The following is a 15473-nucleotide window of genomic DNA, read 5'->3' as shown; positions in this document are numbered from 1 at the left end:
TGTGACTCTGGACATGGCACCATCTCCTTAATAAATCCTTACTTTCTTGGACACAAACTCCTGTTTGTGTCTTATTGGGCTTTGATGCATGCAGGCAAACAGATGCCTTCAGTTCAGTAACAGAGACCTAAAGGCTACACAGTGAAGGAAGAGAGTCCTGCCAAGCCTTTGCCAGTCATTCCAGAAGGGGGTGTCTGGGCCTGTACTTTATAATTGCTTTTTCCCTATCTCTCTTACCAACTGAGGCCTATATGTTCTATAGTCCTGAAAAGGCTGGCACTTTCTCTTTCTCCACTTTTTTATCCTATGAAGATAGTCATAGAACCTGTGATTTAAATACTTAAGTATTACATATAGCATAAAGGAAATGAATGAATGAACTTCATCCTTCAATTGAAGTTGCAAAATCAGCCTTGGCATTTGATTTCTTAAAAATAAACAAATGCAAAGATATTCGAAAGTAAAACTACAAGTAGTAAAGAAAATAATTTTAAAATATAAAGCAGAACACTTTACATAATTAGCACAATGTATAGGTGAACATGATATGCAAAAAAATTATGAAATACAATGAATATAGTAAAATAGATTAAGTACATCAGTTTTTTAAAAGGTTGTCTATGATCAGTTGGTGCCCCTTATGAACTGGGTGCTTTAACTGACAGCGGCTTAATACTACTGAAACTCGCAGTTAACAATAAACATGTGTAGGTATTAAATCATAGAGTCTAGAGATATAGACATAGGCCTTAACTAAATGTTTCATTGTTTTGGTTTTCACATAGTGTGTAGTCAAAGATTAGGAAAATGTTAGTTATGTTCTGAAGGCTTGCCTGTACACCAAGTTCCAGGGGAAATGTTTAAAAGCACACTTTGCTTGAGACAATAGGAAATACAGCTAGTTAAGTACAAAACAGTGATACTTAATCGTCATGGTCACAAGATGTCTAGTTTCTGCTTTTTTGCTTTGAAGATAATGCCTGTGACACACAAGTATGAGATATTTTTGCAGAATCTTCGTTCTTCAACCCAAAACCCCTTGTTCTCACAATAAAATTTTAAATTGCTGATGTACTGTTTCTTTATCAAATAAGAGAAGATAATTCCAGAAACACAAGAATTTCTGAGCTTGTTTCACAGAAGGAATAAAAGTTGCCCCAAACTGCTGATGCCCAGAAGTCTAGTTGCACAAAATGTTATCTGTTTCTAAAGAAGCACAATCTTTCTCCTCGGTTCCCTGAAACTCCCCTTTCCCTACTTCCTAGTTGAATAAAACCTCCCTACTTTTGCTTTTTGAGGAAGACAGACTTGAGATATCTTGTTCCCCCGCCCTCTAGTTTTGGCCAAATTGAAATTTTCTCTATCTCCAAGAACCATTGTCTCAGTGTTTGGCTTACTAGTGCACTGGGCACATGAACCTGAATTTTGGGAGGTGGTTCAGTGTTGTGACAAATTTAACTTATTTCATTATGAAGGCAGAAAAAAAAAGTCTTTGAAATGACTAACATATTGGAGTAGGATGAATTGTATAGGTCCGTAATAACTCATTAACAGTTCTGATTCCATGATTTTTTCCTCTCAGAACTTCCCAGACACAGCGGCTCTATTCTTTCTTTTCCATAAAGAGACTGATTCCTTGGAATTACCTCTTCAGTTCCAGTGCCAATTCTTCATAGCTCAGGAGAGTCCTTCCATCCTCAACTCTGACACCAACTGGGTCTCCAGGACTTCCCAATGCTTATAAAGTCTAGTGAAGAATTTCTCCAGGTTAATTTCATTTCAATCAACCTCTTATGCAGAACAGGTTAAAGATCTGCTGAAGGATTTGGTGAAGGACAGAAGTGGTTTGAGTCCTCTTGGACCTTGCTGCCATCCACCAGAAACAACAGAAAACAAGTGGAACCAGATAAATGTCCATGATTAGGAGGCTGTCTAAATAATTTCTGAAACAATACAACTATTGGGAAAGATAAAGACATTCTCTATCTATTAATTTGGGAAGATTTCCAAGTGGAAAAAGAAAGGTGCAGAACAGTGAGTATGGTAGGCTATCTTTTATATAAAAATAGGGAGAGTGTTAAAAGAATATAGCTATATTCTGATTAGTTTGCATATGCACAAGGAAACTAGAAGAGTTTAAAAGACAGTAATAATCTCAAATTGTGGAGAGTGTTTAAAGAATTATGTCAAAGTATACATTTATTCACATGCCAAATTTAAATTTATTAGTAATTAAAGAAGAAATTCAAGTTAATAAAATATTTGTAAAGAGAAGATCAAGAGGGAAATGCACACTCAAATATTGCTGGTGACAATGTTTTAAAAAAATATTTGTCTTGAATCAGTATTCTACCCTTAGAATTTATCCGAAAAAACAGGCGAAAGTTTTGTGCCCAAATTCTATTTTTATTACACATTCTACAAAACAATGTAAGACAAGAAGGTATGTATTCAGAAATAAATAATGGGCGAAGGAAACTACTGTCAGTATGTATAATTGCTGACAGGTGTGTAGTCATTTAAAAATTTGTGAGTGGAAAACAAACTCATGAAAAAATTCCTGATGATGGAATTCCACTACGAGGTAAAAATACAGGCTATATTATTTACACACCATGGTTACCGTTTGGTATTTAAAGAGACAAATGATACGTATTTTAAATGATTAAAATTTTGAAAATATGAACCAGTTATAATTGAAGTGTCCATTAAATGATGTGGGATATAAATTATACCGTCTTTGATAGAGGAAAAACTTTCAGCCTCTTCCCCCATGTCTTTTGCCTTGTTTCCTTTCCATTTATACAAAAGTCGCATTTTATTGTTATTCAAAAGGCAGAAGCCAGGAAGTGTAAATCTTAAAGAAAAGGTATACAGTTGGTGTGAAGCGCTCAGACGCTCTTAAAAGTTTATACCAAACATGCGGCATAAATACGTGCACCTACTCGGTTTAACTTAGCCATATAGACAGCGTCCCACGCACCCTGCTCCAGCCGGCTCCCTAGTTCCGCTTCTCACCCCCGCCCTTCGCGACTCCTGCACACTCCCTCCGCCCCCCACCGACGCCCGCCCACTGACGAGTCAGGAGGCCGCGCAGCCGCAGTAGCTGCTGCGGCCGCTCCTAGCCCGAGGGATCTTGGGACTAGGCCTTTTCGGAAGGACTGGCTTGGCGTGCGGGGCCGGGCCTCTAGTTCCAGGCCCGTGTTCCAGGCCCTTGCTCCGAGACAGGCCCGTAGCCGCGGCGACGCTTTGGTGGCAGCCGAGGACGCAGCCGGCCGTTCGCTGAGGTGCCGGGCCTCCCCGCCGACGGAGTTCCGCAACTGCAGTACGTGGCGGCGCCTCCCCCTTGGCCCGGAGCGGAACTGGGAGAGCAGCAGCGCAGGCCGCCGGACAAGGTGAACCGGGTTACCTAATTGCTTTCAGATGATGAGTCATCGGCATAACAGTCAGATTTGAGGTCCACAGCGCTTGGTGCTTCTGCTGCACAACAGTTTTAAGTGGATAGCTGACTGGTGCCTGAGGGGGTGCCACGTGACTGCGTGCTGTTGCCAAGGAAAGCGAGCTCTCCTGCTCTTTGGACATCCCGTTTCCTTGAAAGCATCCTGGTTTTAACCCCTTTCTCCGGCATACATCTTTGTGCAAGAGGCTTTCCAATGAAAGTGTCTCTTGGTAACGGAGAAATGGGCGTCTCTGCCCATTTACAGCCTTGTAAGGCAGGAACCACTCGATTTTTTACCAGCAATACTCACAGTTCAGTGGTATTGCAAGGCTTTGATCAGCTTAGAATAGAAGGGTTGCTTTGTGATGTGACTCTGGTACCAGGTGATGGAGAGGAAATCTTTCCCGTTCACAGAGCTATGATGGCGTCTGCTAGTGATTATTTCAAGGCTATGTTCACAGGGGGAATGAAAGAACAAGACTTAATGTGCATTAAGCTTCATGGGGTGAACAAGGTTGGTCTGAAGAAAATAATTGATTTTATTTATACTGCAAAACTTTCTCTTAATATGGACAATCTTCAGGACACACTTGAAGCTGCCAGCTTTTTACAAATTTTACCTGTTTTGGACTTCTGTAAAGTGTTTCTTATTTCAGGAGTCTCTTTAGATAACTGTGTTGAAGTTGGGCGAATAGCTAACACCTATAATCTTATAGAAGTGGATAAATATGTCAATAATTTCATCCTGAAGAATTTTCCTGCATTATTGAGTACTGGGGAGTTTCTAAAACTCCCTTTCGAACGGCTTGCCTTTGTGCTTTCCAGTAATAGTCTTAAGCACTGTACTGAGCTTGAGCTCTTCAAGGCTGCCTGTCGCTGGCTAAGGTTGGAAGACCCCCGGATGGATTATGCTGCAAAATTAATGAAGAATATTAGATTTCCACTAATGACACCACAGGACCTCATCAATTACGTGCAGACAGTAGATTTCATGAGAACAGACAATACCTGTGTGAACTTGCTTTTGGAAGCTAGCAATTACCAAATGATGCCATATATGCAGCCAGTGATGCAGTCAGATAGAACTGCCATTCGCTCGGACTCAACACATCTGGTTACTTTAGGAGGCGTTTTGAGGCAGCAGCTGGTTGTCAGTAAGGAATTGCGGATGTATGATGAAAGGGCACAAGAGTGGAGATCATTAGCTCCCATGGATGCTCCTCGTTACCAACATGGCATTGCTGTCATTGGAAACTTTCTTTATGTAGTTGGTGGTCAAAGTAACTATGATACAAAAGGAAAAACTGCTGTCGATACAGTTTTCAGATTTGATCCTCGGTATAATAAATGGATGCAGGTTGCATCATTAAATGAAAAGCGCACGTTCTTCCACTTGAGTGCCCTGAAAGGACATCTATATGCTGTTGGTGGGCGAAGTGCAGCTGGTGAACTGGCCACAGTAGAATGTTACAATCCAAGAATGAATGAGTGGAGCTATGTTGCAAAAATGAGTGAACCCCACTATGGCCATGCAGGAACAGTATATGGAGGCTTAATGTATATTTCAGGAGGAATTACTCACGACACTTTCCAAAATGAGCTCATGTGTTTTGACCCCGATACAGACAAATGGACACAGAAGGCTCCAATGACTACAGTCAGAGGTCTGCATTGCATGTGTACAGTTGGAGACAAGCTCTATGTCATCGGTGGCAATCACTTTAGAGGAACAAGTGATTATGATGATGTTCTAAGCTGTGAATACTACTCACCAACTCTTGACCAGTGGACACCAATTGCTGCTATGTTGAGAGGTCAAAGTGATGTTGGAGTTGCTGTCTTTGAAAATAAAATCTATGTTGTAGGTGGATATTCTTGGAATAACCGTTGTATGGTAGAAATTGTCCAGAAATATGACCCAGAAAAGGATGAGTGGCATAAAGTTTTTGATCTTCCAGAGTCACTTGGTGGCATTCGAGCTTGTACTCTCACAGTTTTTCCACCTGAAGAAAACCCTGGGTCACCTTCTAGAGAATCACCTCTTTCAGCACCTTCAGATCATTCCTAGGATTAAGATGTTACATTTTTGCAGTGCATAGAGGATGATCTCATACTTCCTCTTCAGTTGTATCTTCCAATGATTGGTTGAGTTATGAGATGAAAAGGTAACTGATGTTATTTGTATTGATTTGCTTAGTATGTTTTTCAAATGTTTAAATGCATTCTGAAAATATTCAACATAGGTGTTTTAACAAATGTAAAAAGATTGTAAAAAATGTTAGATGTCTTTCTGTGGTGTTACATAAGTCAAATTGTAGATGATTGTAGTAAATGTATAATTGTGTTCATCATGCAGTTCATCTTTAACTGCAAAACATCAAAGGGAGGCTGCCAGCTCTAAATAAAATAATAAAAGGTCACCACATATTATTAGCTACTTCCTTTTTTAATAGAATTTTTATTATAGCTGCCAACTCGCTAGATTGTGTGGGTGCATTCAGAATATGTGAAATTTCTTAGGCAGACAGGAGAAACAATAAATTTAAACATATTAACTCGAAAAATCAATATAGCTGTAAGGCAGAGTTTGTATCTCTGGAGAGAAAAAACACACACCTGTACAGACACACATACTATATATACACATACATATGCATATAATTTTTAAATTTATTAGCACTTCAGGTAGAGTGAAATTGTTTTTAAATTTAAATTTTTCTACCTAGCAGATATTTCTCTTCAAATGGGAATTCAGTACCAGAGAATAAATGTCTATGTAGATATGCTGATTGAAATAGATAAGTATATTACATTGATAACCAAGTTTAGCATTTGACTAAGTTGTTATTTCAGATGAAATATTACTTTTTCTGCTTGTATATTGTTTTCTGTAGAGTTGCTTTATACAGATTATTTAGCAAAGTTAAGGTTTCAGAGAATTGCTTTTGCTTAGTAAACAAGCGCTGCTTTTTTCTACTTTTTTTTCAGTAAAACTTATAAAAGCAAAGAAAGAAATATGCTGAACAAAAAAAAACTGTAGGATTTTAAATTCAGTCTCCCAATTTAGTCATTCTAATAAAATTATTTGATGTAGAGTGGTTGCCCTGGTGCTGCTCCAGCCCATGTGCATCCTGAGCTGTGTGTGATATTGCTCTAGGCTATCATCTGAGTAAGTGGTAGATACGCTCTGTTCTGCATCAAATCAGAAAAATATCATTTTGGCTATGTCTAAAGGACTGGACCAATTTCAGATTCCCTAGGGAACCAGCTACAGAAAGCCTCGGACATTGCTATCTACTGCAGGCTGTACTAAAGTACATCTTCAATACTAAGGATATCCCTACTGGTTGAGAACCACATGGGGAGACCTTAATGGGACTTTATCAGCAAATGGAATCGTAGGAGTCCTCTGTAGTAATTCTGAAAGTACTTTTCTGAAATATCTACCTGAAGAAAACATATAACATACATTTACATATATGTATATATGTATATGTATGTATATATCCCTATACTCGGGAGATTGTCATAGTGAAAATCAGGAACAGCCTTCCCGTTACTGACAATATCATAATAAAACTCAGGAACCAAGACAAAAGGAACTGGCTTCCATGGGTCTGAACTTTACTGCCCATACAAGTGTTGATTCATTTCAATGCTTTTTATGATTTCTGCACCGGCAGAAATTTTCATACTTTTATGTTTTTTTTAACAATTCAGTTTTTTATTACTAAAAATAACCCATTTGAGTACATTTAGTAAATAGAAAATGTAGAAATTGCTGTTAACGTGTATTGAATGAGCAAGAAATGGCATCCCAGTCACTTCCTTGATTATTAATGAGGTTATGTGTTTCCTTTGATCAGATGTTCATGTCCTTTGTCTTTGTAGTAACTGTTGGAGTTGCTTTGTTTTCATACCAAATTCCATGATCTCTTTATATAATAAATACAATTTAACTGGCATTTGCTTGCATTGATTTTTTTACCTTCAGTATTAGTTTTACAAAGGCAGGGCCATTCAGTTAAATGTTGAGATCAAATTTGTCCATCTTTTTTGCATTTTGACCTTTTAGAGGTAATTTTGCTGCCTTTTTACATAGCACTGATGTCACATTTCTTTTCCTTTATCCTATTGCTTTGTCAGTGCTAATTCTTAACATGCAGAGTTGGCATTAACTTGCTTGTCTTCTGTTAAATACCTTTTTTTCTGGTTGAAATGAAGAATTTCTATAAAAATCTTTATTTTCATAAGAATATTCATCTTCACTTACAGCATATATTTTCCTATCATTTTTCTTTGAGTATATGTCTTAACATACACTTTTTGGGGGGTAATGTAGTGAAATTAGTTTTTCTTTTGCTATTTTTATTTATTTATTTTGTGTATGTACACATTTTTATTGTAACAGAGCAATTTGTATACTTTTACTGTTTAAAACTGAGCATCATCTTTCCAGTGAAAAGAAAAAAATGAACAGGAACAAAATTACAATAGAGAAATGTCAATTCTAAATAAGGTCCTACAGATTCTACTGATTCTCCCATTGAGTGGCAGGGCTCAAGTCATCGTTAGGAGAGAATTTTACTTAAAAAGCGTCACCTTAAATTGCAAGGATGTCCATTAAACATCACAGTTAAACATGCCAAAGGAGAAGCCATGTTGTCAAAATGCCCACTTAACTCACCCAAATACCCAAATCTACTCTTTACTGACCTTCTATATAAAACCCCTACCTCCTTTTTTAAAGTTTTCTTTTCCTTCTTTTAAACAAGAAAAAGTAGACACATGTTAAATGCTAACTCTCCATATTCACAGAGACACAGTGTAATCTCTGAGCCCAATATACAGAGAAAGGAGGGAAAAAGCTAGAATTGTATGCACTAGTTGCACAGGGGCCTAGCCCCCTCCAGCTTCCAGCAGAGCTAAGGAAGCAGAATGTATTTCTTCTCACAGAGCCCGGTGGTATTGATTCCATAAAGTTTCTGTCAAGATAGGAAGGGATAAAAGTGAAATTGGAATAGAAGAGGGCAGTGATTCTTTTCCAACTGTGTTCTGCTCAAGGTACATTCCCCCCAAACAAGGTGGGAACCATGGTGTAAAGGAGAGAAAAGAGGCCTCAAAAACAGGGAAACTGAGCACAAGAAGACTGCAACTTGCTGCCAGGGACTGGAGAAAATTTAAAAAGGTTGGAATCCATCAGTGTTACATTATTCAACTTTTCCTTCATCTTTCTCTCGTTCCTCCCCTTCACCATCATCATCTTCTTTACCTTGTTCCTCATCTCCTTCTTCATCAATATCCTTCAACCCTTCATCATCATCTTCTGTCCCTTCTTCATCATCCATATCAGGGACCAAGTAGTACTGTAATGGATTTGGCCAAATATCATCTTTAATGACTTTTCCTAACTTACCTGCACCTGAATCAGAATGGTCAGGAAGCCAGGTAAAAAAGCTCTCTGGTTCCTCATCTGCCCCTGCCTGCTAGCTTTATTCTGCATTTGACTGGAACGTTTCATCAAATCCTTTCCAGACTTCCATTTGATTTTCCGTGGGCTTTGAAGATGGATCACCACTCTCATTCAGATGAAAATCTTTTGAGAGAATTTGATTCTCAAAGTAAGGAGTTTCATAAAAACAAAAGTCTATTCTGTGACCTGATTTAATATTTTCAAATTCTGTCACTTTAACTCTTGTCAAATAATGCAGCATCTCTTCATCCTCTTCTTCAAGCAGTACACACACTTGTGATGGTTGACAAATGTTGTTACCCGCAAAAGTTGGGATTTTGGCAATCCTGACCCGAAAAACTGGTTGATGGAGTTTGATATATTTCTGTTCTACTTTCAGAATCTCCTCACTGGCTTGTTCATTAAGTCTGTCGACTTCATTTTGTACTTCTATATGTTCAATTGCTTCTTGCTGTTCTTTTTCTTCCTTTTGTCATTAGGCAAGTCATTAGAGGGTGACTTCTCTGGCTTGGGGCAGAAGGAGGTTTTGGTTACTCGGGTGGGAGTGAGGCTGGCATTTGGGGCCCATGCTGTGAGGTAAGTTGGAGATTCAGACTGAAGGGAAGTTGCACGACTGGAGGAAGCTCTGAGATATCTTTTTGTCGTTTTTAAAATGCTTTCTTAATTTTTTCCTATCATGAGATGGTATAATTATCCTAGAATTTTGTTATTACGAATATAATTTTTAGACTTCTGGTATAAAATTTAATGTATGTTTCCAAGTAATTACCCAATTGTTCCATCACCACTTTCTGAATAATCTTTACTTCCTCACTGAATTTTTAAGCTTTTTAAAATCATATAATAAAATTTAATTTATTATATGGGCAATTTAGGGTATTTTTCCTTCAGTTCCAATGATCTTTTATTCAGGTTTCTTGGTTATATAGATTGCTGTTTCAAATGGGATTTTGTTTTTGCATTATATTCCAAACTTTATTGCAATAGTAAGAAATACACGGTCTTAGCATGTTTTCTGTCATTAGTACTTCCTTTGATCCTTAATTGGTTTTTGAGTGCAACATTACTCTCATTGACTCTTAACAGTTTTTTGAGGTGGATTTTCTTGGTTTTTTACCTTAAAAAATCATATTACCTGTACCAGTATAAAAACTGTATTTCATATTATTTGTTTCATAACTTGAGGCATTGGTCAATACAGCAAAATCATTGTAGTTACATGAGGCATTGTATCTTGTAGGTATTTTAATAGGGATAATTCTAGTTTTAGAATTCCTTTGTCAAAGAGAGATTCTTGGTCTTGTTCATGAAATAGCTGTTTATTCCTCATAATTGGGAGTCTTAAAATGAGAGGTTCATATTTTTATCATAAATCCAAAATTTATTGAGGTGGCAATTTATTTTTTCTCATTTCAGATACTGAAGAGTTTGTTTTTTAGTTTTTCCCAGCTGTTGGATTAGAAAGCATTCTCTTATATTGCTAAGTTCATTATCAATTAGCATAGTTTAGAAAGCAATTTGACAAGAGTAGTAAAAGATTATTTTCCAAATGCACATTTTAGACATTAAGTGTATTTCTGGAATTAATAGTGAAAAAAAAGTAAGCCCAGAAAATGGTCATCTCAGCATTATTTATTTTCTTCCCAATAGGACCTCATTAGACATTCCATAAATTTACTTTTGAAATGAATTTTTCGGAATTCTTCCTACACTGATTTTGATACCTTATTTTTCTTCTATATTGTTAATTATAATAATATATATTTGAATGACTGATGGTTAAAACAGAAAGACCTGCAATTCATTGCAGGTGACTGCACACACTACAGAACTGTCAAGGTTGAGTTCCTTAACCAAATGTGCTAATAATAAGTAATTCCTCTATTTTCTTCGTAACAATCTTTGAGCAACCACTTTCTAGAAGCTGATGTTATTCTGTCATCTACTGGTTGAAATTAAAAATCCTTTTTTAGATAGGTTACAGAAAATGTAACTCTTTTAAACAAAATAATGACAAGAACCAACAGTAATTTTTATAGCATATGTGAAAGTTCAAACTCTTCAGATCATACTCAGTTACATAAATATAAAAAAATCCTATGGTAACTCTGTATATATTGTGGCAGACAACCAAAGAGAATAACTTTTTGTTGTTGTTGCTATCACAAAAATACAGGTTTCAATTGCTTCAATTTTATTGGTAAATTAATATAATTTGAATATTGAAAATCTGCAACATTTCATCAAGACTCTAAGCATTTATATCTACCACTACATTTTTTCTTTTTTTTTTTAGTAGATTCCCCATTATCTTTTTAATTTTAATTTTTAGCAGAGAGCCTCATCATGAAGACACATAGTAAATCTTTTCAATGGTAGAAAGAATGTAATACGCAATATACCCAGGTATGAGTAAATCTGACAAACGTAATGTTCTAAGAGCTTTTTATATTGGTTTTCCCATGCAGATGTTAGGATCAGAGTACTACTCTAATCCCATGGGTCTCGTCTAGTCCACATAGCTCTCATCTAGCCCTGACAGCAGTACACATAAGTGCACACGCGTGCACACACATGTGATACACAGTGACTTCTTGACCAGGTGATCCAAATTCTTTTTTCTACCATCCATGGGCTCAAAGAAAGCCTATCTCTTGGCTATACAAACTTTAAGACTCGTATAACTACCCTTTTCCTCATTCTTTAAAATACTGTTTGAGAGAAAAATATTCTTGTCCCTTAAACATTCTTTCCCTCGGAATGAAACATAATGGAAAACAGGCAATCTCTTAATAATGCCTCCTGAAGGATATCTAGAGTGCACATACCCCCATGTTTCTTTCCTAGATAGAACTGAAGGAACAGGGTAATATTTCATGCAATCTTAGAAAGAGTATAATCTGATGACAGCAGCCAAGGTCTGCGACCTGATCTCATGTTTCATCGTGTTCAGCCCCTTCAATTGTAAGTCCATAGAGGATTCTAGCTCTTTATTGTTCTATCTTTCAGAAAACTGTTAAAATAGAGACAGAGGTTTATCACTCTTTGCCTCATTTCACCCAAGAGCCAGTCAGCAGAGTCTGTTTATGTGTGGGTTGGCAGCAGGTCTAATTTCTACTGACTCAAACAACTTTATCTTATTTGGGAAGTATATCACTTAGAAGTCAAACATTAGCAATCCATAAAAACTGTCCAATTCATGGTGAATCTTGAGCCAACACATTCAATATAAAATCCTAATTTAAAGTCAGTAATAACATTTATTAATACTAGGCAAAATGTTTACTTCAGTTTTTTTAAATATGTATATTTTTAATTTTTATTTACTTTTTAGAGAGACGGGAAGGGAGGGAAAGAAACATCTCTGTTGGCTCTCCTGCACAACCCAGGTCTGTGCCCTGACCAGAAGGGAATCCACCAGCTCTCATTCCACTGAGCCACACCAGACAGGGCGTGGTTTGTTTGTTTTAATATCTCCTTTTTCGGATGAGAAAGTCACAAACAGATTTCATGAAACCTTCTATGTATCACAGGTATACAGATATACTGTAGATGTCAATGAATTAAGCTAGAAAATAGGGGAAAGGGTGTTTTACAGCCTTCCAGGCTGGCTCTCCAGTTTCCTGTAACAGGAAAAGTCAGGAATTAAAAGTATTTCAGATCTTGAGACACTTCACTGTTTCTCACTGGTACATGAAATTCAGCAAGTGGTCATTTTCACTGAACCTTCATAACTGGTTATTGATTAAAGGAATGGGTGACCTAAATATTTAGACCAGGCCATGATTAGGGAACAATTGGTTAAATGGCCTTCTTTTATTCTTTTTAAAAAAGAATAAAAATTGTTTTACAAAATAGATGAACAAACAAAACAGAAACAAGCTCAGAAATACTGATGATTACCAGATGGGAGGGGGTTGGGAGACTGGGTAAAAAAAGAGGAAGAAATTAAGTACAAATTGGTAGTTACAAAATAGTCATAGGGACATAAAGTTCAGCATAGAGAATATAGCCAATGATATTTTAATAACTGTATGGTGCTAGGTGGGTGCTAGACTTTTCTGGGGGACCACTGTTTAAGTCAGAAATGTCTAACCACTATACACCTGTAACTAATAGAATATTGAGTGTCAACTGTAATTTAAAAAATTAAATAACGTGAAAATAACATTTAAATAATGTTAAGATTGTTTTTTAAATAACATTAAAATTGTTTTAAAAAACTTTTGGATTGTCTTCTAGAGGAAACAAGGTCTTAATTTCTTCCAAAGTCAGACATTTGATTCTCTTACCTGTGCTCCAAAGGAAAGAGACTCTAGGTAAGTAATAACAACTGAAACCACAGAATACTGGCTTTCATTATACAACAGTATTCAAACCTAGACATTGGTATCCCCAAGGATACATGATTAATATGAAGAGGTATGTAAGCAAATGAATTTAAAGAACACATTTTTACATCCTCAAGATTGATCAACATTCTAGATAAAACTGATCTGCCTGAGAAGGGCGCTGCAAGTGTGGCCTGTCTCCATTCCCGCTTCCATTCTCATATTTAGACCTTACACTGCTTTGCACAGCAAAGGCCCTCTTACTCATCCCAAGCCTTACCGTGGTGCACTGCCCCATAGTGCAAAACCTCTGTGACACCAAACACAGAGACACTTCTAGAAGGCTTAGTTCTTGAGAGAGAGTCCCTTGGTAAAGCAGAAAGGGCTTTAGTAAGGTGCTGATGCTTTATGTTACCCCCCTCTGTTCTGTATAACATCTTCCTTTTTACTGGCTGCTTTTGATCAACATTAAATGTACTTTATTTTCATCTTCTTCATCCTAAATAGGACCATCCCTCTGTCCTGCAACTAACTGTATTATCTTGCTCCTGTCATCCTATTCATACCCAAATTTCTTGAATGTTTTCTACAATATCGATCCATATTTCTTCACATGCAGCTCATTTCTCCACTCACAGCAATGTGCCCTCAGCCCCTCTGTTCTCCTGAAACTGCTCAGCCCAGGTTTACTATGAGCTACTTCGTACTGAGGTCAGCGATCACTGTCAGCCGTGACTGACATCTCAGAAGCATCTGACATTGACAACATCCTCGATTTAAATCATACCTTCGGCTCTCTGGTTTCCATGCCACGATTTCCTGCTTTTCTGCTCCTCTCTTTTCTTTGTTGACCATCCCTTCTCCTCGTAGGGAATTTTGGAGTTCCTCAAAATTGTAAGCTAGGTGCCACACTTCATCTGCTCTGCGCATAGAGTCTCAACCTCCCAAATAGTTTCAAATGTCATCTCTATGATTATGACTTCCATAGTATGTCTTTACTCATAATGATAGCTCCAAACTTTAGACCCATATTTCTAGCTGCTACCCTAGAATATCTCCACTGAACATGTCCACAATTAAATATATACTTTCAGTCTTTTGGTCCTAAGGCCCTGATCTTCCTGTGTTCTATATGTAAAAGGGCTCAAAATAGAGACATGGACATCACCCTCGAATCCTCAAATTAACAAATAAGACAAGAGTCCAGTTACTGAGCTGATTTGCTGAAGATGGTCTCATACCTACTGCCTTAGTTCAGGCTGCGATAACAAAATACCACAGAATGGGTAGCTTATAAATAACTAACTAATTTATTTATTTATTTATTTATTTATTTATTTATTTAAAGACATTTATTGCTCACAAATTTGGAGGCTGACCGTGGCTTCAGCATGGGCAGCAAGGCACATTCTGAGTTTAGACTTCTTGTCGTATTCTCACAAGCTGGGAGGGGGATCTCTCCGGAGCCTTTTTTTATAAGGGCAGTAATCCCATTTATGAGGTCTGGGCCCACATGGCTTAAGCACCTACGAAAAGCCCCACCTGCTAATACCGTCACATTAGACATAGGATTTTAAAATACGAGTTTGGGGGGTGGACACAAACATTCAGATCATAGCACCTACCATTTAAGGAGTAGAAATCCAGCCCTGGCCAAGTGGCTTGGTTTGTTGGAGCGTTGTCCCATACACCAAAATGTGGGTTCCATTCCTGGTCAGGGCACATACCTAGGTTGGAGGTTCAATCCCTGGTCAGAGCACATATGGGAGGCAACCAATTGATGTTTCTCACATAGATATTTCTCTCTCGCACCCCCCCTTTCTCTCTTGCTCTTACTCTCTCTCTCTAACCTCAATTGAAAACAAAGAGACAAACAAACAATCCTGACTGCGTTGGGCATCATCCTGCAAACTGAAAGGCTGCAGGATCAGTTTCTGGCCAGGGCACATGTCCAGGTTACAGCCCAGGTCCCTGGTTGGGGGGGCATGAGAGGCAACCAATCAATGTTTGTCTCCCTTTCTTTCTTCCTCTCTTCCCCTCTCTCTAAAGATAAGTAAATCAAATCTTAAACAAACAGACAACACATCCTTGAGTGAAGATTAGAAAAAAAGAATAGAAATCCAGAAGTCTGAGGCAACCTGGCTTTCTATGCAAAATAAACAGAGTAAAGAAGAGTTCAGGATCAGAGCTGAAAATTAATTATTCACATGATAATATTTACACGGTTATG

The 15473-nt window shown here is 37.6% G+C and overlaps 1 protein-coding gene and 1 pseudogene across 1 annotated transcript; one reads left to right on the top strand and one right to left on the bottom strand.

Annotated features, from left to right (window-relative positions):
- The first annotated feature begins 3099 nt into the window (after positions 1 to 3099).
- Positions 3100 to 7398, top strand: KLHL9 (kelch like family member 9). Its single transcript, XM_054583212.1, has one exon. The coding sequence runs from the start codon at positions 3654 to 3656 to the stop codon at positions 5505 to 5507; it is 1854 nt and encodes a 617-aa protein (XP_054439187.1). The 5' UTR covers positions 3100 to 3653; the 3' UTR covers positions 5508 to 7398.
- A 1251-nt stretch (positions 7399 to 8649) lies between these two features.
- Positions 8650 to 13541, bottom strand: LOC129078372 (protein SET-like; annotated as a pseudogene).
- Positions 13542 to 15473: the final 1932 nt, after the last annotated feature.

This window comes from Pteronotus mesoamericanus, unplaced genomic scaffold (genome assembly GCF_021234165.1).
Source record: "Pteronotus mesoamericanus isolate MK-2021 breed Mesoamerican mustached bat unplaced genomic scaffold, CSHL_Meso_final contig_73, whole genome shotgun sequence".
Lineage (NCBI taxonomy): Eukaryota > Metazoa > Chordata > Mammalia > Chiroptera > Mormoopidae > Pteronotus > Pteronotus mesoamericanus.
Note: the sequence above shows the minus strand (reverse complement) of the source record. Positions and strands in the feature narration are given on the sequence as shown.